The 24,775-nt window shown below is 30.9% G+C and overlaps 1 protein-coding gene across 1 annotated transcript in view; it reads right to left on the reverse strand.

Moving 5' to 3' along the window:
- LOC114324733 (uncharacterized) overlaps positions 1 to 17,351 on the reverse strand; it is a 350,807-nt gene extending 333,456 nt beyond the window's left edge. The window contains exon 1 of the mRNA XM_028272566.2: positions 17,057 to 17,351. Coding sequence (XP_028128367.2) covers positions 17,057 to 17,077 — 21 coding nt within the window. The 5' untranslated portion in view covers positions 17,078 to 17,351. The remainder of the gene's footprint in view (positions 1 to 17,056) is intronic.
- Between the last annotated feature and the right edge of the window lie 7,424 nt (positions 17,352 to 24,775).

Consider the following 24,775-nt stretch of genomic DNA (forward strand, 5'->3'; position numbering starts at 1 on the left):
TCCAGTTTCTCACTTCCAGAATTTTGATATATCTCATGACCTGGTCCTCCCATCTCTCTCTGGGTCTTCCTCTTGGTCTTTCAATTGCCGGTTTCCATCTGGTGATCTTCTTAATCAGTCGGTCGTTTTTCCTTCTTTCTATGTCTCCCAGCCATCTCAGCCTCTGTGATTTAATAAATCTAACTATATCTTCTCCCTTCATTATGTCTCTTAGTTCATGGTTCATTCTTCTTCTCATTTCTCCGTTGTCCATTCTTATCGGGCCCATGATGCGTCTGAGGATTTTCCTTTCGAATATTCTCAATTTTTCTTCATCTTTTTCCGTGAGGCACATTGTCTCAGCTGCGTACGTAACTACTGGTCTGATTGCAACTCTGTATATTTTCAGTTTTGTATTTCTGGATAAGTTCTTGTCCTTCATAAGCCTATGATATCTCCAGTATGTTTTGTTGCCTGTTAGTATTCGTTCCGTTACTTCTTCACTTCTCTTGTTTTGGCCATTCACTATTACTCCCAAATATTTAAATTGTTGGACTCTTTCAAACGTGTAGTTTTCTATTTTGATTTCTCTCATCCTGTTATCTTCTCTTCTAGAGCAGTTAGCGATGCCTTCTGACCCCTTTCTCTTGCTTCCTTTAAGTGTTGTTTCAGTATTTTTCTCTGGTCTTGTATCTCCTTGGAATAATCTTCACTTAGGTAAATGTCTGTTCCTTTTAGTCTTTTCGATTGGTTCAATATTTCAGTTCTTTTGGAACCGCTTTTAAGTTCCAGTAGTATAGGTCTCGGTAACTGTCTTAGGGGATCTCTTTGTATACCAACGCGTTTTATGTCTATTATGTCTGTGTGTTCATTTAGTGGAACTTGGATTTTAATTGCCATATTTTGTATACTTTTTATCATATCATTTTCTTGTTCACCTTCTTTCTGTGTTATACCGTATACTATAATATTTTTCTTTCTTACCTCTCTTTCTAGATCTTCTATTCTTTTTTCGTGTACTTTATTTTCTGATTTTAATGCTATATTTTCAGCTTTTAATTCTGCGATTTCCAGTTTCATGAGCTGTAAATCATTTTGCACTTCATTTAGTTTTTGTTCTATTCTTATGCCTCTATTATCCATACAATCTAATTTTTCACTCATCTTTTTCATCATTTCCTCCATCTTTTTTCGACTATGGATTATTTTTCTAAATCTCTAGGCTAGCGTTAGAATCTTTCTCACTTCGACGGTTCGTAAGACTTTGCTTTTATCCAATCTCAGAGATTAGAATTTTACTATTTTGTTACGTAGCGCAAAATGAGCCACACCCGTTTCAACCACGCGGAGGTGTGTCCACTTATCCACGCGCCAAAAATATTCTTATTTTTCGAAAGTATTCTTATTTTTATTTTCTGTAGATTGTTCTTTTTATTTTAAATCCGGCAACACTGCTTAAAATTCAAGCAGAACTTCGCCTCTGGTATACTGGTTTTCTTATCTGCTTGACCACTTAGCTTTTTGTAGTGTTCCAATGTTTATTATTTATCAACCACAATAGTTACCTTATAAAAAACGCTGTTCTGTTTATGTTTGTCTATTTCCACTTTTTTTGTCCCAATAGAACGTCTTCACTTTTATAATTTACGTTTCGCACTTGCTTTGTATTTAAATTTCACTACACCACGCGATATTCGGGGAAAATGCAGGAGTAAATTTAAACACTTTATTTGCGTTCCAATGCCACGTTGCCAAGTCACGGGTATAAATATTTTAGATATATCCCGTATGCACGCCAATGGTGAATATAAAATTCTCAATTGTATGCCAAAAAATGCGCAATAAAATCTACCAAATTTCATTTGCATATCACAAACCGTTTTAGAGCAATAAATAAATCGTCAGTTTGTAAGAACAATTTCAACAACCCCTATCTCAGAAACGAAGTATTTGCGGGCATAAGTTTACAAAGCAAACTGTCATTTATCATGCAGAATTACCCCTTAAAGCTTGCCGTACTTATTGAAAAACACCCTGTATTGACGAAAAACAGGGGTAGTTGTTAAAGTGCCCAACTTTTTTATTATCCAACATAAGCGAATGAATAAAAAAACAGAATGTTAAGAAAATCTGTGGCTATAGTTGGGTTTTAATTTTAGTATTTTATAAAAGCTAGAACATTCCACAGGGTGTTCCAAAGTTTGAGAAAAAAACACAGTTTGATTCGTACACCCTGTATACAATGACAATGTACCTGTCTAGCAACAATATTATTACAGCGATATGGATAAAGAATAAGGCTATAACATATTAAAAAAATTACTTAAATCGGACATCAGGTTTAGGAAATACAAGACATTAAAAATGACCCATTTTTGGGGTGCCCGTTTTCTCTGCCGGTGAGTGTATTATTGCGCTTTCCGTGGATATTTGTGCCAGAGCCGCACCAAAGGAGCCAAAGAGCCACCTGCGGCTCTGGAGCCGCACTTTGCCGACCTCTGCATTAGAACATACAGGATGATTATATCCCCCATTCTTAAACCCTTCCACTGTTACATCATTCCCTCTTTTTGTTGTTGTATTATTAAATTTTGTTAAAAATTAATCACAATTTTAATAAATGATTTTTCACCTAATTAGTAGTACATTGCGATAATATCAATCTGTTTGATGAACAAAATAAAACAAGAAAGAAATCAATTTTTTCAAGCCAATAAAACAGATCGGGATAATAACAGGGGGTTGTCGGTTGGCTCGGAAGGGTAGATGTAAACAAAGACTTGGAAAAGTACACAGGGGAGAGCGGAGAGCGGGAAAAACGAAATCGGTGTTGTGTTTTGGAAGACGCTAGGGAGAATAGCAACTAAATGGTCCCTACATGTTTGTTTAATGAGGACATTGATTTTAAAACAATTACGTAATAGAGAGTAGTGATTAATTTTTTGTTCAACACTTTTATCAAGTACAAATGGGAATATACCACAAATTATAAATAATAGTATATTATTCAACGAGCATGTAATGATGGCTATTACTCACGATGATGAAGTTTGCGACACGAGCCGTAGGCGAGTGTCGTAATTCACCAGAGTGAGTAATAGCCATTACATGCAAGTAGAATACTATACTTTTTCTACGAACTTATTTATTTTAATTAGTAAAAAAATATAATTATCAACTACTCGAGATTAAAATTATAATTTACAAAAATAAATTTTGTTTACCAATAGTACACGGCTGAATACCTAATTGGTTGCTTACTATTAATTAGTAAATCTATTGTAAAAGACACAACAAGAAATAAATAGTCAATTCAAGTTATATTCATTTCCGAAAAATTATAAGTATAAATTTGTACCTCCTGTCACTGTAATAAACAGGAAATGGCTATTGTCGATGGACGTATTTAAAAAGTTATAATGCACATTTATATTTAACTATATATAATATAAGAATATTACTATATTATAATATGTTATATTTAAAATATATATCAAAAGATAACTTTATAAAATAAACATAATATAAGTTTTAAGTTCCAACAAACACAGCAAATACGCTAACGTCACTGTCATTGAAAATGGTAAACGTCAAAATTCATAATAGTAAACAAAGTATAAAAGTAAAAAATATACGGACGCATTGTTACAGTTAAAAATCCTTTACAGTTTAAAAATTATTTTGTTAAATAAACAAGTAATTTTATTGTAAGTAAATTTATTTGCAGTTTATATAAGACTAACATTAAAAGTGATATTCGCCACTTGAACCTAACTTCAGCCCGTGAGTAATGAACTATTACTCACGGGTAAAGTAATAGGTGTTATTATCTATTCAAAAATAGCGAATAATGAGCACATTACTTAACGGTCGTAGAAAAAATATATTTCATTATTTGACATACAGTATGGTGCAAATGTTTGGAATAAATTCGGTATTTAAGGAAAAATGCTGAAACAGGTCGGTTTTTATTTTTAAATTAAGAGTTTTTCGCATATACAGTGATGAGCGCGCTAATAACCAGCAAAATAACGCAAAAGGTGAATTACTCCTCTTGGTTTAAAAACAGACTATAGTAACGTCATCCATCTGGGTACGATGACGTAATCAATGATTTTTTTTAAATGAGAATAGGGAGGGGTTGTATGCTAGTTCATCTGAAAGGTTATTCAATTCTCTATTCAGTAATATAAACATTAACATACTACCTAAAATTGCTAAAAGATCCTAAATTGCTGTCCCGAGATGCCGAGTTGACTTTGAGTTTGGTTTTCTGGAAGATGGTTTGAGATATCGAAATGCCGTTTTCAGATTTGGATTCAAGAGACAAAACTACATGGCTATCCATCGGTAGATTGACTCCAAGTATTGCAGTGGCGGTAACGCACAAACGAACGAACGGACAAACGAACATACTTTGCGAATTTATAAACGGAAACAAAATTTTCATTGAAAATCGACCTGTTTCGTGATTTTTCCTTTAAGTCGCTGGCTTACGAAATAACGAATTTATTCCAGACATTAGCACCATACAGTATAATAATACAATCTCGTCCAATCTTATGGAGTTTGGATTACCGACACCAATTATGAAAACTGCGTTTCGAATCAAAATTAAGACATCCTCACATCTAGTGATGTAAAATTTCCGGGAAGATTCAAACGCCGGAAAGTTTCCGGAAACTTTCCGGGAATATTGGAAACTTTCGGAAACTTATGGAAATATTACATTTTTATTAAAATTATTATAATAAATTTATACAAATCAGTAGTTAGGTTTACTTATTGTTGTTGTATTCCGACTACAGAAAAAATCTGTTATAAATTAAATGTCCAAAAATACTTTTAAAGTTTATTTAACTTAATTAAAAAAATACTCTGAATATTTTGTTATTAGTCACTATAATTATTAAAACTAAAAAAGTTATTTTATTTAAAACAATATTAAAATAAAAATGATAACATTACAATAAACAAACCAAAATTGATTATATAGGAACTTACTTCAGGTATTCCTATATATGGAGGGCTCAGAAGCCAATCAGTGTGTCACTTTCCGCTAAAAATTGAGTTACGTGTCGAAGATTCCTTCTTACAGCTAAAACTTTCTACAGACAAAACGCCTAAGTCAATGCTTGACAGTAAAACCAACAGATGGCGGTACTTTGTTTAGCGTCAGAAATAAACTGAAAAATTATCGGAAGTCAATTAGTGTAAGTCATCTCGGCGTGTCACAGTTTGATTTGAGATTTATTTCACGATTGTCATCGGTAAAAATGAGTGAAAATACCGTTGATTTTTCATTAGAACTTGAAGAAAATGATCCTTACTCGGATAGTGGATCAGAATATGTGCCTAACAGTGGAAATAGTTCATCTGATTCAAGTAAGTAACTTTTAACCTAAAAAGGCGGGAATAATTTATTACGAAAATGTGTTTTATGCTTTTTCTGCTAACAATAGATTAAATGTTAAAATTATTACTAAAGATGAACACAAAACAATCCTTTTTATGATTATTGTGACTGAAATTGCATCAAATTCAAAGAAAAAAAAATGATTTTGACTTACACGCTTTGACCACTGAAATTTGTTTCAGATGGTTCCAGTTTACCTGCCGACGATCTTGGGGCAGAAAATATTGTGATTGAAAATGAAGGGGGTGTTACGGTAGAATCTCCGACAAGAGGGAGAAAGCGAAAAAGGAATCCAACAGAATGGAGACGGACAGTCAACGCAGTTCGACGGTATAGTGGAAAAGCTTACGTGAACAGAAACCGGAAGAACATACCTGGCAAATCGTTTAAAAATGTTGATTGTAAATGTAGACGACTTTGTTCTTCTAATATAACACTCGAAGAACGACAACCCATTTTTGACTCATTTTACAAGTTAGCTGACAATACAAAGCAGAACATTTATCTTCGTGGACTGATTCATAACAGCTCTGTTCAAAAACGTCGCGTCAGAAATGGATCAAAAGCGCCAAGATTAAAATCAGTAAAATATTACTTAACTACTACAGACTTGTCCATTCGTGTGTGTAAGAAATTTTTTAAAGATACCTTTCAAGTGAGTGAGGGGCGTATCTATAAACTGTCTTGTAGTACAACGCCAGCTTCTTGCATAGACAAAAGAGGTCACAAAGAACCAACCAATAAAATAGACGTCACGAAAGTCAAGGAACACATCAAATCATTTCCTTGCTACAAGAGCCACTATACTCTTTGTGATGCTCCAGATAGAAAATATTTAAATCCAGATTTAAATATTAGAAAGATGTATCAACTTTATAAAGAGAAATGTGAACAGGAAGGTTCAGAATCGGTTAAAGAAAAAATGTACTATCATGTTTTCTCTTCAAATTTTAATCTGCACTTCAAACCTCCATCTAAAGATACCTGCCAGTTATGTGATTCTTTGCAAAATACCATCAGATTTGGGAATAATGAAGAAGATATACATAAAGCAAAAACCGATAAAGAAATTCATCTCAGAAAGGCAAAACTAGCGAGAGATTCGCTTAACAAAGATAAAAATTTAGCTAATGAAAACATCTATGTTCTTACATTCGATCTACAAAAAGCTTTACCTTTTCCCAAACTAAGCACATCTGTTGCTTATTATAAGATGAATTTATATGTTTATAATTTGGGAATTCATAGTTTCAACGACAATAAGGGGTACATGTTTATGTGGGACGAAACAGAGGGATCGCGAGGTTCACAAGAAGTTGCCACCTGCCTGACAAAACATTTAAAAATGAATGCAAGAAATTGTGATAGTATCATTTTGTATTCGGACTGTTGTACAGGCCAGAACCGCAATATTAAACTAAGTCTGTCACTTCTCAAACTCGCACAAGACCCCGAAATGAACGCTACTTCAATTGACCATAAATTTCTCACCTCAGGTCATAGCTACCTTCCGAATGATGCAGATTTTGGGGTTATTGAGTCAAAGGCAAAGAAAAAAGAGTTTATTTATGGTCCTGAAGATTGGATTAATTTAGTTACCACTGCTAAGAAAACTAATGCATTTCAAATAATTGAAATGAAACGTGAAGAATTTCTTTCGACAAGAATATTGGAAAACAGCATCATTAATAGAAAAATTGATAATACAGGGGGGAAAGTTAATTGGTTGAACATAAAATGGCTCAGATATTACAAAAATAAACCGGAATCTATTTTCTATAAAGAAACACTGCAAGAAGATTTTCCATTTAACGAGATCAATATTGCAAAAAAGGCCGGAAAGGGAAGACCACCTAAGTTATTTAATATTGTTCAGGAGCAACTCTACCCAAATCGCAGACCTGTCAAAGACTTAAAAAAAAAACACATGTTTGATTTGCTTCCTTACATTCCACCGCACTACCACACATTTTATAAAAATTTGCCAGTAATACAAAGGAATAATCCTCGAGCTTCAACTTCAGTGATCGGCCAACTTGAGGCTAATAACGACAGTGACGATTCGGATAATTACATAGACTAATAATAATTGTTTTCCCGTTATTTTATTTTTTAGTTCAGTGGACACTTAGCATAAGTCATTTTTTCCTTGTGTAAACGCATTAAAAAAGAAAAACGCTTTTCATTTTCATTAACTTTTCTTATATTTAAGTTTATCAGTATGTTACATTTCAATAAAAATTATTATTAGTACTTATATGGGAGTCGTTATTTTCTTACAACAAGTTTTGAAACAAGTCAATTTTCTCAGATTTTATATTTAGTGACTTAACCTGATTGGCTTCTGAGCCCTCCATATGTAGTAGGAACTTATAGAGCAGGAACTTTTTTCATAACTAATAATAACAGAAGAAACTACAAAATTCTTAGGAATTATAATTATAAAATATATAAAAATAAGAGTCTATTCTTGTGAGTCAGAGAAATTTTCTTCACACAAGCTGGACTCTGTATTATAAAGAGTGTCTCTCCATCTAGCTTAATCTTTCATTTTCTGATATGGATCTAGACTCTTGCCCTAGTTCCAACAGATGAGTTACAGAAAGATTCTCATGACCTACCATTTTTCCATGTTTATGATCTTTTATAAATTTTTCATTATGAGTTGTTATACATTAACTTCCCTGCTCTATCTATAGTCAGTCTATTTCTTCTTTTATTATGTATGAAAGAGTATGTGCTATAACTACGCTCTGTTTCGATGTAGGAAGCTGGTAACCCCAGTATTGTAATTATTGCCTAATATTTTAAAGAAGTTTTGGTGCACATTACTTGTCACCAGCTTATACAATCTACTGATTGTGCTGAAAGCCAAATAAAATCCATTGACCAAAGGTCTGCTTTTGCACAGAACTTTGTTAGTTCTGTAAAAATATTTACTTTTTTGTCAATAAACTTGGGATGATTGGTTAATATTTTGTCTATACACTGCATAGTGAATATATGCTCTTCACCAGTGAGGCTTTGTTCTGTTAAAGAAGAACCAGGTTAAGTTTGCAGCATAGTGCAAAGGTTTCACTGCCATTTTTTTTATATTTTATAATTTAGATAAGCATTCCTTTTCTTCAGACTTACTGATTGCAAGTAATGGAATATACTCAGTAAAAATATTTTCTGTATCCTTAAATGCCTCTACAACCTGGGATATTTTAAACATATTGCCTTCCAATAAAGTATCTAGTCCATTTCACAACTGCTACTTTTTGCAACTTTATCCAAAATATTTCATCATCCAGGCAGTTCTGTTTAACATTCCATGAACATTTAAAATTTTCTCCCTCTATAACCATAAGCATCGGTAAAGCACTTTTAGACGCAAATGTTATTTATACAATTGAGGATTGAACCCCATCTAGTTTTTACAGGAAGTTTTAAAGGTATAACTTTATTGTAGTTTTGAATTTTTTCTCTTTATTTACTTATTATTTCACTTTTGAAATATTCCCATCCCATGCATTATATCTATACTACAATCACAATAAAGATACACTAGAAATAAACAAACCAAGACACATTGAATGTTCGAGGAGCACTCCCAAATCATGATTTACGATGTATATACATTGTAAATCCCAAATCATGATTTGCAAAGTTTATACATTGTATATCATGATTTGGGAGTACTCCTCGTAACATTCAACGTGTCTTGGTTTGTTTATTTCTAGTTCATCTTATTGTGATTTTAGTATAGCTTTAGGCATTTTTAGTATAAAATTAATGAAGGTAATGTTCAAAACAACGTTCCTTTTGTAATTGGCAGTGGTAAAGGTTCGCCGGCCGTGTGAATTGAATAGCGCTACTTCCATGTAAATTCAAATTACGTCACTAACTCTTATGTCCAAAAGGCTCTTGGAAATATTCTCAAAAGTTGTTGGAAATATTCTCAAAAGTTCTTCGAAATATTCTCAAAAGTTCTCTGAAATATTATGAAAAGTTCTCGGAAACATTCTTGAAAGTTCTCGGAAATATTCTCGAGAATTTTCCATTGAAAGTTTCCGGGAATATTCGCTGTCAGGAGAATATTTCTATTTTTTATAGGCGAATATTCTCGGAAACTTTCCAATGTTCGCGAATATTCGCTTGGAAATATTCTCAACTCACATCACTACTCACATCACAGACTTTGATTCTAAAATAGCAGTTTTATAATAATATATTTTATCTACTCTACGTCATATTATGTATTATAAGTTTTTAGTTTGTGAAAACTGTCATTATAGATAGCAGTACGTGAAGGGTTTAAAGTGTGCGTGAAGTAACAATGTATTTTAAATGGGATTTACTTTTTCGCACACTTTCAATGAGTTTTTTGGCACACTTTCATATAATCAAATATTCTTAACTTTCGCGTTGTCATGGTGATGACAATATGAGCAATGACTTACAACAAAATTTTTGACAGTTTTGTGGTTTGAAAGTAGTTAGGATTTTTAAATGTCAAAGTTCTAAAAATTTTAGAATATAAATGAATTCCAGTGACGAAGAGTTACAGTTTTTTTATTTGTTTATCGTAGATAAAATATTGTATGAAACTGCGTGAAGTACTTTTTGCGAACTTACGCGATGTATAGCACTCGCTCCGTTGTCGCTTGTGCTCTAAAAATCGCGTGCGTTCGCAAAAAGCATACTTCACGAACTGTTTCATAAATAACTATATTGGAATATAAGAAATTAAACGAGCAGGTGTCACCAGACGGCAGTAATGCAGTAATTATATCATAACGACTTGATAATTCGGCAAATGGCAAAGTAGTTTTGTTAGTCCATAAACTTAATATTTATGTATACTCGGCACATTTAGGTCAGATTGTACAATACCACTTCTTGTCTTTTCCCATTTCTATCCTGCTCGATCAAATGCAAATATTCGACTTATTACAAATAAAACGGTTTTCATATCCCTCCATGTTATTCTCGAAGGAGAACCAATCTATCACAGTATTCTATCACAGTAATTATATTTTTAAAAGCTTTTTTATAGATACAGAGTTCAATGCGAATCCATTTTTTAAACTGCTTACACATTTTAAGACGACCAATATTCTTCTGTCCGACAACAAAGCTCTGAATTATAATGAATTTGGAAATAAGCATATGCGAGCGAATCTTGTAAACTGTTTAACCTGTTCTAATATTTTATTGTTACAGACTTCGGGTTGACCCTGAGAAGAACCATTACCTTTATTTTTAATCTACCTGCAAATAATCATTGAATGACGGCGATGTCATAAATAAATAATTCTCGCGGCAATTACTTAGCTGTGCTGGTCAGCTATTATGGTTTTTAAAAAATAAAATAGATACTTATAGGAATTAATTCATACGTAAATATAAATATTTAGTTACATCTTTGAATGTTTTGTTAAACTTTTACATACATACATATTTGATTGCCTCTTATACCCTTAGGCAAGCCGCACACCAAAGAAACATGAAACGAAAAACATGAAACATGAAACGAAGAACATGTTTCATGAAAAGAAAACACTGCTAAACAAATCTCAAAGTCCGCCTACCAATGAAACGAGTGTGATTCATGCTCATGACACATTTTTATTTTCGGAGAGTTTCACAAATGGCCGGACGTATATTTGTTTAGCAGTGGTTTATTTCCATGAAACGTAATTTACGTTTCATGTTTCTTTGATGTGCGGCCTGGCTTAGGTGTCGAGGTTTCTTCCTTTATATGCTACTCTCTGCAAATTTACGCCACTTCTTCCTATCTGCTGCTAAAAATTTTGCTTTTTGCCACGATGTTTCTCTTTTCTTAAGTATTTCGTTTACACTAGTATTCCAGCTGTCTGCCCCTCGTTCTTTTACCCACTGCTTTGGCCTCCCATGCCATTTTCACGTGCCTGTCACCACTCATTCTTATAATGTGTCCAGCCCATTTGAACTTCTTTTCTTCACCGTTGTCGTTGAGCGATTTTACCTGTAGTTCAGGTCTTATATCTTTCCTTTCTTCTTTTGTCTGATCTTCTTGCTCCCACCACTTTTCGTAAGTATCTCGTTTCTGTAGCTTATAGCATTCTGTAGCATATATACGGTTTTATAGACTGTCATTTTGGTTTTACTCGATATTGCCTTTGTGTTTAGGAAATAATTTTTATACAGTGCATAATAAGTTTTCGTTGCCAATTTTATTCTGTAACCAATTTCATCTTCTTGTGTACCTTTGTTGTTTAACATTAATCCCAAATACTTAAAGAGGTCTACTTGCTCAATTGTTTGCCCTTTGATTTCAATATTTACATTTGCTTCTTTGTTGGCTATTGTCATTACTTTCGTTTTCTCCATATGTATTATTAAGTTGTAGCTTTTTAGTTCCTCTGCCCAGATTCTTATATTATCTGCAAGAGCCTTTTCAGTTCTTGCAACTAAAACAATGTCATCAGCAAATGCACAGGCTTCAATTTTTATTTGTTGCAGAGATCTATACCCTATAACGCATTTTTTATTTTTTTTACTTTTAATCACTTCAGCGATAACAGAAATAAATAACAGTGGGCTCAGCACTCCACCGTGTTTAACCCCGTCGTTATTAGAAAATTCGCCTGAGATTAGGTTTCTTGTCCTGGCCTGGTTTCTTGTGTTGACATACTAACTCTTTATTGCACTTGCAAGTTCTTCATCTACTTCCTTGTTTATCAGCCTTTGCCATATTTCTTCTATATTGACCATGTCAAACGCCTTTTTCATATCTAAAAACGCCAGGTACAGTGTATCGTTTTGTTAAACTTTTATTGTTTTGAAACTGTTTCCTTAGAAAATCTGAGCTTTAATGAGATATCTAGTAGTAGCCCAGTAAATGACTAAATGATTGAAAATATTTATTTTTCAACAAAAATACCACGGTTTTTCGCAATTAACTTAAAGAGAAAGTATTTTATCGAAAAAAATATTCTAATAAAAAGTGTAGGATATAAAAAAAACCAAAAAGAATGTGTGTGTACTTTGTACGCACGTAAGAAGTTATACTTCTATTATTAAACTAATTTTATTAAACTAATTTTAATACTTACTACTTTCCAAAAATTTTTATTAAAACAATACGAAATTAATTACCTAATGGCGCGTATTTTGGGAGCTCATAAATTATTAAACGATATGTAGTCGCCAAATAATTAATTTAATTTATTTTAAGTACATCTCCCTCTTAAGCCGGGAAGACGGGGTGGTTTTCTTGCGAAGGGGTTGTAGCTCAATAATCGAAATGCGCATGATTTAGGAGTTTATTCTTAGAATATATAAGCTATAGGAATTATGTCAGCAATACGATATATACAGAGTGAGTCATGAGGAACTGTACATACTCCTACCTCGTATAGAGGCCCCTATGGGGAATAACAAATGACCATTAAAAAGTGTCTGCTCCCATTGTTTAACAATATACAGGGTGAGTTTCGCATTTTGACAGAAATTTGTATTCGTCATAATTTTTGAACGGTCAGATCGATGTGTCTCTTATTTTGGTCAATCGTAACACTATTGCCACCTAATCAACTGATTTATTCAAACTAGAAAAAAATCAGGTCCGGCTTTAAAAAAATTAGTTCGTTTGGGTCTTAGAAAAAATTTCACCCTGTATAAGCTTTTTGAAAACTCTAATATGAATTTTAGAAATAAGACAAATAGGTAATTAAAATTACATATTTATTTTTTTCCGCACACGATTGCTTAATTTTTTATAAAAAAATCAAATTTGATTATGAATTAAAAGTTTGGTAAAGTGAACCATAGATTTAACAAAATTAACTTTTATTAACAAAATTAATTTTTTTTGAACAAATATTTAATTTATGTTACCACCAATCAACTGATTTATTCAAACAAGAAAAAAATCAGGCCCGGATTTAAAAAATAAGTTCGTTTTGGTCTTAGAAAAAATTTCACCCTGTATACGCTTTTTGAAAACTCTAATATGATTTTTACAAATTAGACAAATAGGCAATTAAAATGGCATATTTGTTTTTTCCCCACACGATTACTTAATTTTTTATAAAAAAATCAAATTTGACTATGAATAATTAAAAGTTTGGTAAAGTGAACCATAGACTTAAAAAAAAATAACTTTTATTACAAAAATGAATTTTTTTAACAAATATTTAATTTATGTTATCACCCAATCAACTGATTTATTCAAACTAGAAAAAAATCAGGCCCGGATTTAAAAAATTAGTTTGTTTGGGTCTTAGAAAAAATTTCACCTTATATACGTTTTTTGAAAACTCTAATATGAATTTTACAAATAAGACAAATAGGCAATTAAAATGGCACATTTATTTTTTCCCCACACGATTACTTATTTTTTTATTAAAAAATCAAATTTGACTATGCATAAAAAGTTTGGCACAGTTTTTGCATAGATTTAAAAAAATGAACTTTTTTTACAAAAATTAATTTACAAAAACAACGTTTTTCTTAAAATTAAAAGTTTTACCATTTGTTTTTTCTATAACACGTCTAGATCTAAAACTTCCAATAACACTTCTTTTGGACTCTATAGTTTAACATAGACGTGATCAAATTGATAAATTTTAAATTTTTCCACCTAATTTTTGCGATTTACAAGTTTGCAACTTTTACAAGAAGAATTTTCATAGTCTTCACAATGGTAAGAGGTATGTGCTGTAAAAATTTCAGAAAAAAAATATTAAAATGGAACAGAGTTGTAGCGAGTTAAACCGTGAGTTCATTTTTTTTTATTTTTAGGTTAAAATTCCGATTTTGACAAATTTGATTTTTTAATAAAAAATTAAGTAATCGTGTGGGAAAAAAATTAATATGCCATTTTAATTGCCTATTTGTCTTATTTGTAAAATTCATATTAGAGTTTTCAAAAAGCGTATACAGGGTGAAATTTTTTCTAAGACCCAAACGAACTAATTTTTTTAAAGCCGGACCTGATTTTTTTCTAGTTTGAATAAATTAGTTGATTGGATGGTAACATAAATTACTTATTTGTGCAAAAAAAATTAATTTTTGTAATAAAAGTTATTTTTTTTTAAATCTATTTATGGTTCACTTTACCAAACTTTTAATTCATAGTGAAATATGATTTTTTTTATAAAAAAATTAATTAATCGTGTGCGGAAAAAAATAAATATGCCATTTTAATTGCCTATTTGTCTAATTTGTAAAATTCATATTAGAGTTTTCAAAAAGCGTATACAGGGTGAAATTTTTTGTAAGACCCAAACGAACTAATTTTTTTAAAGCCGGACCTGATTTTTTTGTAGTTTGAATAAATTAGTTGATTAGGTGGTAATAGTGTAACGATTGGCCAAAATAAGAGACACATCGATCTGACCGTTCAAAAATTATGACGAATACAAATTTCTGTCAAAATGCGAAACTCGCCCTGTATATTATTAAACAATGAGAGCAGACACTTTTTAATGGTCATTTGTTATTCCCCATAGGAGCCTCTATACGAGGTAGGAGTATGTACAGTTCCTCATAACTCACCCTGTATAATTTTTTTTAGCATGTTTTTCTTAAGTAAAATCAATTAAAGGGTTGTTTGGGGGTGAAGGGGATGAGCTCAAAAATCGAAACTATATCATTTTAAGAGCTCATAAATAGCTCGTAATTCTGCCGCAAAAATCGATTCACTATTCCTATTTTTAAGTAGTGAGGGGGGCTGACTCAGCCCCCCCCCCCCCTAAAATAATAAATTCCTGTTCAGTGTAACGAGCTCAAAATTTTTAATTTGCGGAATATGAAAGCTCATAAATCAGCGCTATTTGTTTTTTAATCTTTGCAAGTGGCGGAGGGGGCAGCTCAACAGGGGTCGGCAAATAGCCACATGGAAGGTTCAGTTTCGAAGTTATGTAAGAAGAATGTAATCTATGACTAAAAATTAAAGGACCACAATAGATTTGAAAAGATCGCAGTAGAATAATAGGCCAACAGGCCACTTCTTTAAATCAATCTATCTATCAGATATTAATATGTACAATACTTACGATTATTATCATCGAAATCCGAAACAAAAGTATTAAATCTATCAAGAAGTAAAAAAATATTTGCAGGTAGGTATATTATATTTATTAAAAACGAAATCAAAGAACACAGGTAATATAAAACAAAATAGCACAAATGTTAAAATACTTTTTAAAACTCAATTATTCCAACAGTTGTTTATAATAATTAGCCTCCAACTCCCTCAAATAAATACCTAATTATAACCGATAATCTATAATTACATAGGTAATAAAACAGCTAATTATTGATAAAACAAGCCAAATACAAACTGTTTACGCGAGTATATTATGGTCGAAAACAACAAACCGTAGAAAGCTCATAACAAAGACACATAAAAATCATAACATCCCACTCAGCCCTGCGCCACTGCATTATTGTCAGACAATTATATACTGGATACGTTCCATCTTGCAACACAAACAACCTACCCACCTTCCTAATAATCACTCCATCTTCCGCTTATTTTGAAAAATGAATAAAGGAAAGTAATTTGTGTTAAACCCATATAATAAACCACTTAATTATCATAATTAATAACATTTTATTACGTATTAGATTATAATATATTAAGTATTTCTTCTTTCAAACATACCACATACCTATCAACTAGAATTATTTAAAACTATTTAATGAATCATTAATTAATTTTGCCTGCTCACCAAATAAAATGTATTACAAAAAGATAAATAAAGTGAAACAAAAGAATAATATTATCAAACTGGTTATACACGCTGCTGCACGACAATGAAGTATAGTCAACCAATTATATAGTGTTTGTTATATATTACTGCTTTAAACTCTTTACAAACATGTAACATTTTCCAATAACCAAGAACCAATTTAAAATCTAAATAAATTATCGCATATAACAACTAGCATTCATCAAAAACTATTATAATTAGAATATTTTAATTAACTGAATCAATTATTCACTCAATGCATTATAAAATTAAGTGATGTTCCTTGTTATTAATAGATTAGTTCCATAATATTCCTACAAACAATATGTAAAACCATATTTGCCTCCTACTAATGATAAAAAAATAAGATTGCTTATTTTAAATGTGAACCAATTTAGTATTGTACGTGATGTCGGTTTAAAACGAACAAAAACGCAATGAGCGACTGAAGTTGGTCACCACCGATAAAACAATTTCATTTAAGAAACAAAAACAATTATATAAACAGGAAAATTTATTTAAAATACCTTGAAATTAACAATTACATGAAAAACTATCGATAATTGGCGAAGTTATTAGCGGAAATCGTATGAGGGATCAAAATGGAGATAAGAATTTGAGTGAATTCTATATAAAAATAATAGATAATAATTTTAAGTGAATATATTTTTAAAAACAAATATTATATTAAAGAGGTATCAAATAAACCATCAAGAAATCAAAATGAAACATGCAAAACGCCACAATCAATAAACGCTTTAAAACCCGATCAAGTAAACTGGTGTAATTTAATAATAGCTTCAAATTAATTAATATTTATAGAAAGTCACAATAATAAACAGCCAATATCTCGGCTTCTACACAACGTAAAAATCTGAATGTTGTTTTAAATTATTCCTAATACACTTAAACATAATTTGTAATAATTTCATACCTGTATATCACTGTTACCCATATTTTTTAACAATATAATCACAGAGCTATTCACAAACACCACGCTGACACGGCCATCTACTTTGTATTTACTCTAATTATATGACGTCACGATACAGAACTACAGTCGTAAACATTCGTAATGTTTCGTTGTTTGCTCGGCGAAGCTGGCGCTTTAAGTTTTGGGCGAGGAGGTGTAACCTTAGTTTTGGTTCTTTTGAATTCCGATTAGAACCATTTGGGATGTATACAGCCAGACAAGTCGTCGCTTTAACACCGATTTGTAGTGCGTATTGTTTGTTTGGATCGGTGAACAGAATGGACGTGAATTGGAAGAACTAGAAAATCCGAACAAAGCTGGAGCGCGTTTTCAGTATATTAGTATATCGTATCTTTGGCATCACAAAGAATTTGACGAGGTAACTAGGAGGTTAAAATGTAAACGTTTGGTGCACTCTTTGAAAGTGAAAATGTAGTGACTGGAAGTTGAACACGGATGGTGATGGTAACCACGAATATTCGATAAGTGAGACTGGTAAATATTTACATTTAGGATACTGCCGTAATTTATTCTTTATAATAAATTTACTTAGAATGCTTTGGGGAGGGGATTTAGGCTGTCACATTTTTAAAAACAAATGAAATATATTAACCAATGTCGGTCCCTTGAATTATTTTTAGAGGAGTTATAACTCTGGGATTTTCTGGATAATTCGTAAATACTTAATAATTATGTGGAAAATGAATGCTAAAAATACGATACAAGAAAACTAATGCATGATTTCACATCAAATTCATTAAAATTATTCTACCTTGTATGTCAGCATAAACAAATTTTGTTAAAATTGTTTATCTTTAATGATAATCAACCATAATTTCAACTGAATACACACATAATATAATATTCTACCTACTGCAGTTGCTGTTATTATTTATAATTTCCGAATTGCAAATCGAAATGTCAAATAAATTTAATTTTATAAAATTATGGCTTATTCTCAACAAATAAGTAAATAGTAAATTGATATTGTTGTGAAGCTATTTATTTGTGGCCTCTTATGCAATAATACTATTTGACGTTTCGACTTCCACTTCGGAAATCGTTATCAAAATACAAATTACAAAATACCTATTAATGTTTCGTATTCGACAAAAACATTTGGAAGTCGAAACGTCAAATAAATTTAATCTCAAACTTAAATTGTGGCTTATTCCCAAATAAAACAGTACTTAAATTGAATACACACATGTGTGTAGATATAATATACAGGGTGTCCAGAAACTCTACCGACAAACGAAGACAGGAGATTCTTCAGAAAATTTTAAGACAATTTAACCCAATTCACTTAGTCCGAAAATGCTTCCTAAGGGAGCTAGAGCTCTTTGTTGATGACGTTTTGTAATTAGTTTTTCTTAAATACCTCCAGAACGCTTCTATTTAGAAAAACAAAAATTGGTACGCGTATTTATCTACAAGATATAAGTCTAATCCATCCATTGCAAATTTCTAGTACCGATCATAGGCGTCCGTTTTGGGTAGGATAACGATTATTTTATCGCATAACTTTTTTATCTTTAACTTTTATGAATTTCTGATACTGGATTATAAAATTGTGAAGTATTCTAGTACTAAAAGGTACTCTTGTTTTAAATCGGTAGGACACACCGTTTTCTAGAAAAATCGATTTGAAATTTTTTCGCTTTTTAAATAAAAAAAAAAATTCAAAAAAAACTGTATAGAAAGACGAAAACTGGTACATTTATTTATACTCCAGAGATAAATCGATTTCATTAACTGCGAATTTCTAGTACTGGTCATAGGCGTCCGTTTTGGGTAGATCAACAGTTATTTTATAGCATAACTTTTTTGTCTTGAATGTTTGAGCATTTTTGACACTAAATTATTAAATTATGAGGTATTCGAGTACTAAAAGTTACTCTTACTTTATGTTGGTAAAATACTTCGTTTTTTGTTGAAAAGTTCTTTAAATTTTTTTTCAAATTCCAAAAACGAAAAACTTTGAAAGCGATTTTTCTAGAAAACGGTGTGTCCTACCGACTTGAAGCAAGAGTACCTTTTAGTACATACTAGAATACCTCACAATTTAATAATCCGGTGTCAAAAACGCATAAAAGTTACGGACAAAAAAGTTATGCGATAAAATACCCGTTGCTCTACCCAAAACGGACGCCTATGACCGGTCCTAGAAATTTGTAATTGATGGAATCGATTCATCTCTGAAAAGTAAATAAGCGTACCAATTTTCGTTTTTCTAAAATAGAAGCGTTCTGGAGGTATTTAAGAAAAACTAATTTCATGACGCCATCCTCAAAGAGCGCTAGCTCCCTTAAGAAGCATTTTCGGACTACGTGAATTGGGTTAAATTGTCTTAAAATTATCTAAGGAATCTCCTGTATTCGTTTGTTGGTAGAGTTTCTGGACACCCTGTATACAGAGAGGGCAACAATTATAGAATAAATTCATTTTTTCGAAAATGAAGTACTTATAGACCAGGGCGCATCTGTAAAAATATTAGTACATTTGGACGTTGATAGGTGACTCAAATTTTTTTGGAGAAATTGCTTGAAAATAAATCAAATAATAATATTTGAGTTATCCTCCCTCTCAAAAAGGTCCGGAACATTGTTTAAATAATCAAAATGTCAAAAAATTAAGGAAAAATTCGATTTCTTTCTTGGTTTTTTGATTATAACTTTAAAAGTATTCATTTCCGAGAAAAGTTGTACTGACATAAAAGTTGCATAATTAAATTTCCTACAATATAAAATTGGCTAAGATTTTAAAAAATAGTCACCCTTGTTGCAAAATAGCAATTATTGTGAAAAAAACATACAAAAACAAGTATTCGCATTTTACGTTTTTGAACCATTTGTGCTACACTTAGGACCTTTATATTTCACCCTGAAAAACTTTATGATACAGTAAAACAATACTGTAAATTTCGTTAAGATCGGTTTGATAGATTTTGCAAAATAAATTTTGCAATCCAGCTTTCGTAAAAAAAATTCATTTTTTCAAAATGTTACAGGACTGAAAATAAAGCAGATAGCAAGTTGAAAATTTTTTTGCGTATAGAAGTGTACTGTATCTTTCATTTGCAATTTTGCCAAATTAAAATCGATTAACACCACGGCGTCAGGAATTTTTTTAAATAAACATTAATTATTAGTGCTACGCGCAGGACAGCGGATAGTTTGCTCTGATTGGGCATTCCAATGACCTTTGATAATGATTGATACATTTTAATTTTTATTACATTTCGATATAAATAAATAAATTTGTTTATTTCAAAATAAAAACACATACTCTATCCAGTAAGTTTTCAATTTAAAAATCTTTTAGTGATTTTTGATATTTTTCAATATTAATTATTTGCTATTATGATTGAAAACTTGCTTCGTATTTATACATACTCTATCCTTTGAAATAACACTTTTATTAGCAAAAACTGTCTTTGTTGATATATTTTAACTTAAATAATAAAAGTTTATTATTTTTAAACATATGCAATTGTTTAAACAATATTTCACAAACAATAATAAAATTAGTTTGATTTTTGTGGAATTAAAATATTAAAATACAACAAAATATAGAGTAACATAATAATATATTAGATAAAGATTGGAAGAAATTTTGGTGGAAATCAACTTGTGTGAATCGAACGCCGCTGTCCTGCGCGTAGCACCAAAAATTATTGTTTATTTCAAAAATTTTCTGACGCCGCGTTAATTAATCGACTTTAATTTTGAAAATTGCAAATCAAAGGTATAGTACACTTCTATAAGCAAAAAAAAATTTCAACTTGCTATCTGCTTTATTTTCAGTCCTGTAACATTTTGAAAAAATGAATTTTTTTTGCGAAAGCTGGATTGCAAAATTTATTTTGCAAAATCTATTGAACCGATCTTAATAAAATTTACCGTATTGTTTTACTATATCATAAAGTTTTTGTGGGTGAAATATGAAGGTCGTAAGTGTAGCATAAATGTTTGAAAAACGTAAAATGCGAATACTTGTTTTTGTATGGTTTTTCGCAATTACTGCTATTTTGCAACTAGGGTGACCATTTTTAAAATTTTTAACTAATTGTATATTGTAGGAAATTTAATTACGCAACTTTTATGTCAGTACAACTTTTCTCGGAAATGAATACTTTAAAAGTTATAATAAAAAAACGAAGAAAAAAATCGAATTTTTCCTTCAATTTTTGACATGTTAATTATTTAAACAATGTTCCGGACCTTTTTGAGAGGGAGGATGACTCAAATATTATTATTTGATTTATTTTCAAGCAATTTCTGCAAACAAATTTGAGTCACCTCTCAACGTCCATCTCAAAACAGATGCGCCCTGGACTATTAATAGATAAACTCCGAAACAGGTCGATTTTTATTTTTAAATTATGATTTTTTTGCATATACACTAGTCTAAGAAATTAACGCACCACCCTAAAAATGGGTAATTTTTGATGTCTCAAATTTTCTAAACCTGTTGTTCGATTTAAGTGATTTTTTAATGTTACAGCCTTATTCTTTAACAATATCACTGTAATAAAATTGTTGCTGGACAGGTAAATTGTCATTGTATACCGGGTGTACCAATCAAACTGTGTTTGCTTCTCAAAGTTCACCACACACTGTGGAATATTCTAGCATTTATAAAATGCTTAAATTAAAACCCAACTATAGCCTCAGCTTTTCCTAACATTCTGATTTTTGATTAATTCGCTTATGTTGGATAATAAAACGGTTAGGTACTTTAACAACTAGTCATGTTCGTCATCAATTCATGATGTTTCTAGATAAGTGCGGCAAACTTTAAGGGGTAATTCTACATGAAAAAAAAAACAATGACAGTTTGCTTTATAAACATGTGTCCAAAAATGCTTCGTTTCCGAGATACGGGGTGTTGAAATTTTTCTTGTAAATTGACGATTTATTTATTGTTCTAAAACCGGTTGAGATATGCAAATGAAATTTTGTGGGTTTTAAGAGGTAGATAGTTATTGCGCATTTTTTGACATAGAATTAAGAATTTTATTTTCCCCATTGGCGCGCATACGAGTAATATTACCCGTATGCACGCCAATGGTGAATATAAAATTCTTATGCGCAATAACTACTTCTTAAAACCCACCAAATTTTATTTCCATATCGCAACCGGTTTTAGAGCAATAAATAAATCGTCCTTTGGTAAAAAAAAAATTAACACCCCGTATTATTTTTTCCCCCAATTTTTTTTTTCAAGTAGAATTTTAAAATTTGCCGCACACCATGTATTGATGAAAAACATGGCCAATAGTAGTTGCTAAAGTACCTAACTCTTTTATTATCCAACATAAGCGAAGAAAACAGAATGTTAAGAAAACCTGAGGCTCTAGTCGGGTTTCAATTTCAGAATTTTATAAATGCTAGAATATACCACAGGGTGTGGTAAACTTTGGAAAAAAATCACAGTTTGATTGGTACACCCTGTGGTCACTTGTTACGACTATTTGAGAATTAAGTCCGTTTATTTCCTCCCTCTAAATTTCCCTATTAGTCTGGGCTGATTATCGGAGAATAGGCCATTTTTGGGAAAAGTTATTTACCAGCAATTTTATTGCTGGAATCGAATTATAAGATCCTATATATTAATAATTTAGGTATGCAAAGTCCTCAGATAGTGTGCTACTTTTTTTATAAACAAAATGGCGCCCGAAAATCGTGTTTTTTTTCAATTATTGCTCTATAACTCCGAAGATTTTAATTTTACAACAAAAACTCTCAAATAAAAATTCACCGTGATTAAATTCTGCATAGAGACATGTTTTTCCCGATCTGCTCCGATGAAAATTTTCCTCGGAAAATGCGGGTTTTCCCAACAAAATCTTTAATTTTCAAATAAAGTTTTAGATAAGTAATTATCTACCAATATTTAAATAATTTGGTGACTTAAAAGCCTTCTTGGTTTAGATTATAGTTCCAGAAGCTGATGCAAATTAAGCGAATATTTTAGCAACAATTCAATTGTTAATTAATAATTTACGGTCGCAATAATAACCAAAATAATTATGATACACTGATCAAACTTTGAAATCTTATAAACATGAGATGCCTTTTTAACATTTTGTCGACAAAATATAAATTTTTTATTTTTTTGCATAATCTTTAAATGTTTAAAAAAAATAGTTATAAACAAATTAACGTTTCTCAGAAAGTTTTTATTATATTGTAATTTTAAAAAATAGCTAAAATGCGCATTTCAAATATCTTGAAAATGAATGCTTTAAAACTTTTTTGCAACCATTTACAAAAAAGTTATGAAACAGCAAAATAAACATACGATTACTACGGTGTTTATACATTTTTTTAATTCTTTCAAAGCGTAGAAGTGAGTATAATGTACAAGCTAATTATTTATAAAAAATATCGATTATCAATTTAATGGTTATATTTTATATATATTATTATTATAAATATATTTTTTATAAATATATTTTTTTGTAATTTACACGCGCGAAAGTAGAATATTACAGCACTGTAGCTGAAATTTTCACTCAGAGCGACGACCGGCCGCGCGAGACGTACACTTTTATAAATAATATATGCTGCGTGTCAGTCGCTTCGAGTGAACATTTTAGCTCCGACTCTGTATCAGGCCTACTTTTGCGCTAAAAATTACAAAAAAAAGTATTTTTAATCTTTGATTAAAATATAACCATTGCACTAATTTTTGACATTTTTTGTGAGTAATTAGATTGTACCATAGACTCACTTTTAAGCTTTGAAACAATTAAAACAAATTATAAACAACGGAGCTTTCGTATATTTACTTTGCTGTTTCATAACTTTTTTGCAAATGGTTGGAAAAATTTTTTAAAGCATTCATTTTCAAGACCTATGAAATACGCATTTTAAGTATTTTATAAAATTAGAATATAATAAACAATTTCTGAGAAATGTTAATTTTTTTATAACAATTTTTTTAACATTTAAAGATTATGCAAAAAAATGAAAAATTTATATTTTGCCGACAAAATATTAAATAGGCATCACACCTTTATAATCTTTCTAAGTTTGATCAATGTCTCATGATTATTTTGGTTGTTATTGCGACTGTAAATTTTTAATTAACAATTGAATTGTTACTAAGATATTCGTTTCATTTTCACCGGCTTCTGAATTTATAATCTATACCAAGAAAGATTTTACTTCACCAAGCTATATAATTATTGATAAATAATTATTGACCCAAAAAATTTATTTGAAAATTCGAGATTTTGTTGGGAAAACCCACATTTTCCGAGGAAAATTTTCGTCGGAGCAAATCGGAAAAAACATGCTTCTATGTAGAATTAAATTGGGGTGAATTTTTATTTGAGTGTTTTTGGTGTAAGTTAAAATCTTCGGAGTTATAGAGCAATAATTGAAAAAAATACGATTTGTCGGCGCCATTTTGTTTATAAAAAAAGTAGCACACTATCTGCGGACTTTGCATACCTATATTAATAATATATAGGATCTTATAATTCGATTCCAGCAATAAAAATGCTGGTAAATAACCTTTCTTTGTACTTTACTAATTAGACCAGCGTATTATAACTATTTTTTTTTTCAAAAGTTAAAGATTATGCAAAAAAAAAGAAAAATTTATATTTTGTCGATAAAATATTAAATAAGCATCTCATCTTTATAATCTTTATAGGTTTGATCAATG

The sequence above is a fragment of the Diabrotica virgifera genome, chromosome 1 (genome assembly GCF_917563875.1).
Source record: "Diabrotica virgifera virgifera chromosome 1, PGI_DIABVI_V3a".
Classification (NCBI taxonomy): domain Eukaryota; kingdom Metazoa; phylum Arthropoda; class Insecta; order Coleoptera; family Chrysomelidae; genus Diabrotica; species Diabrotica virgifera.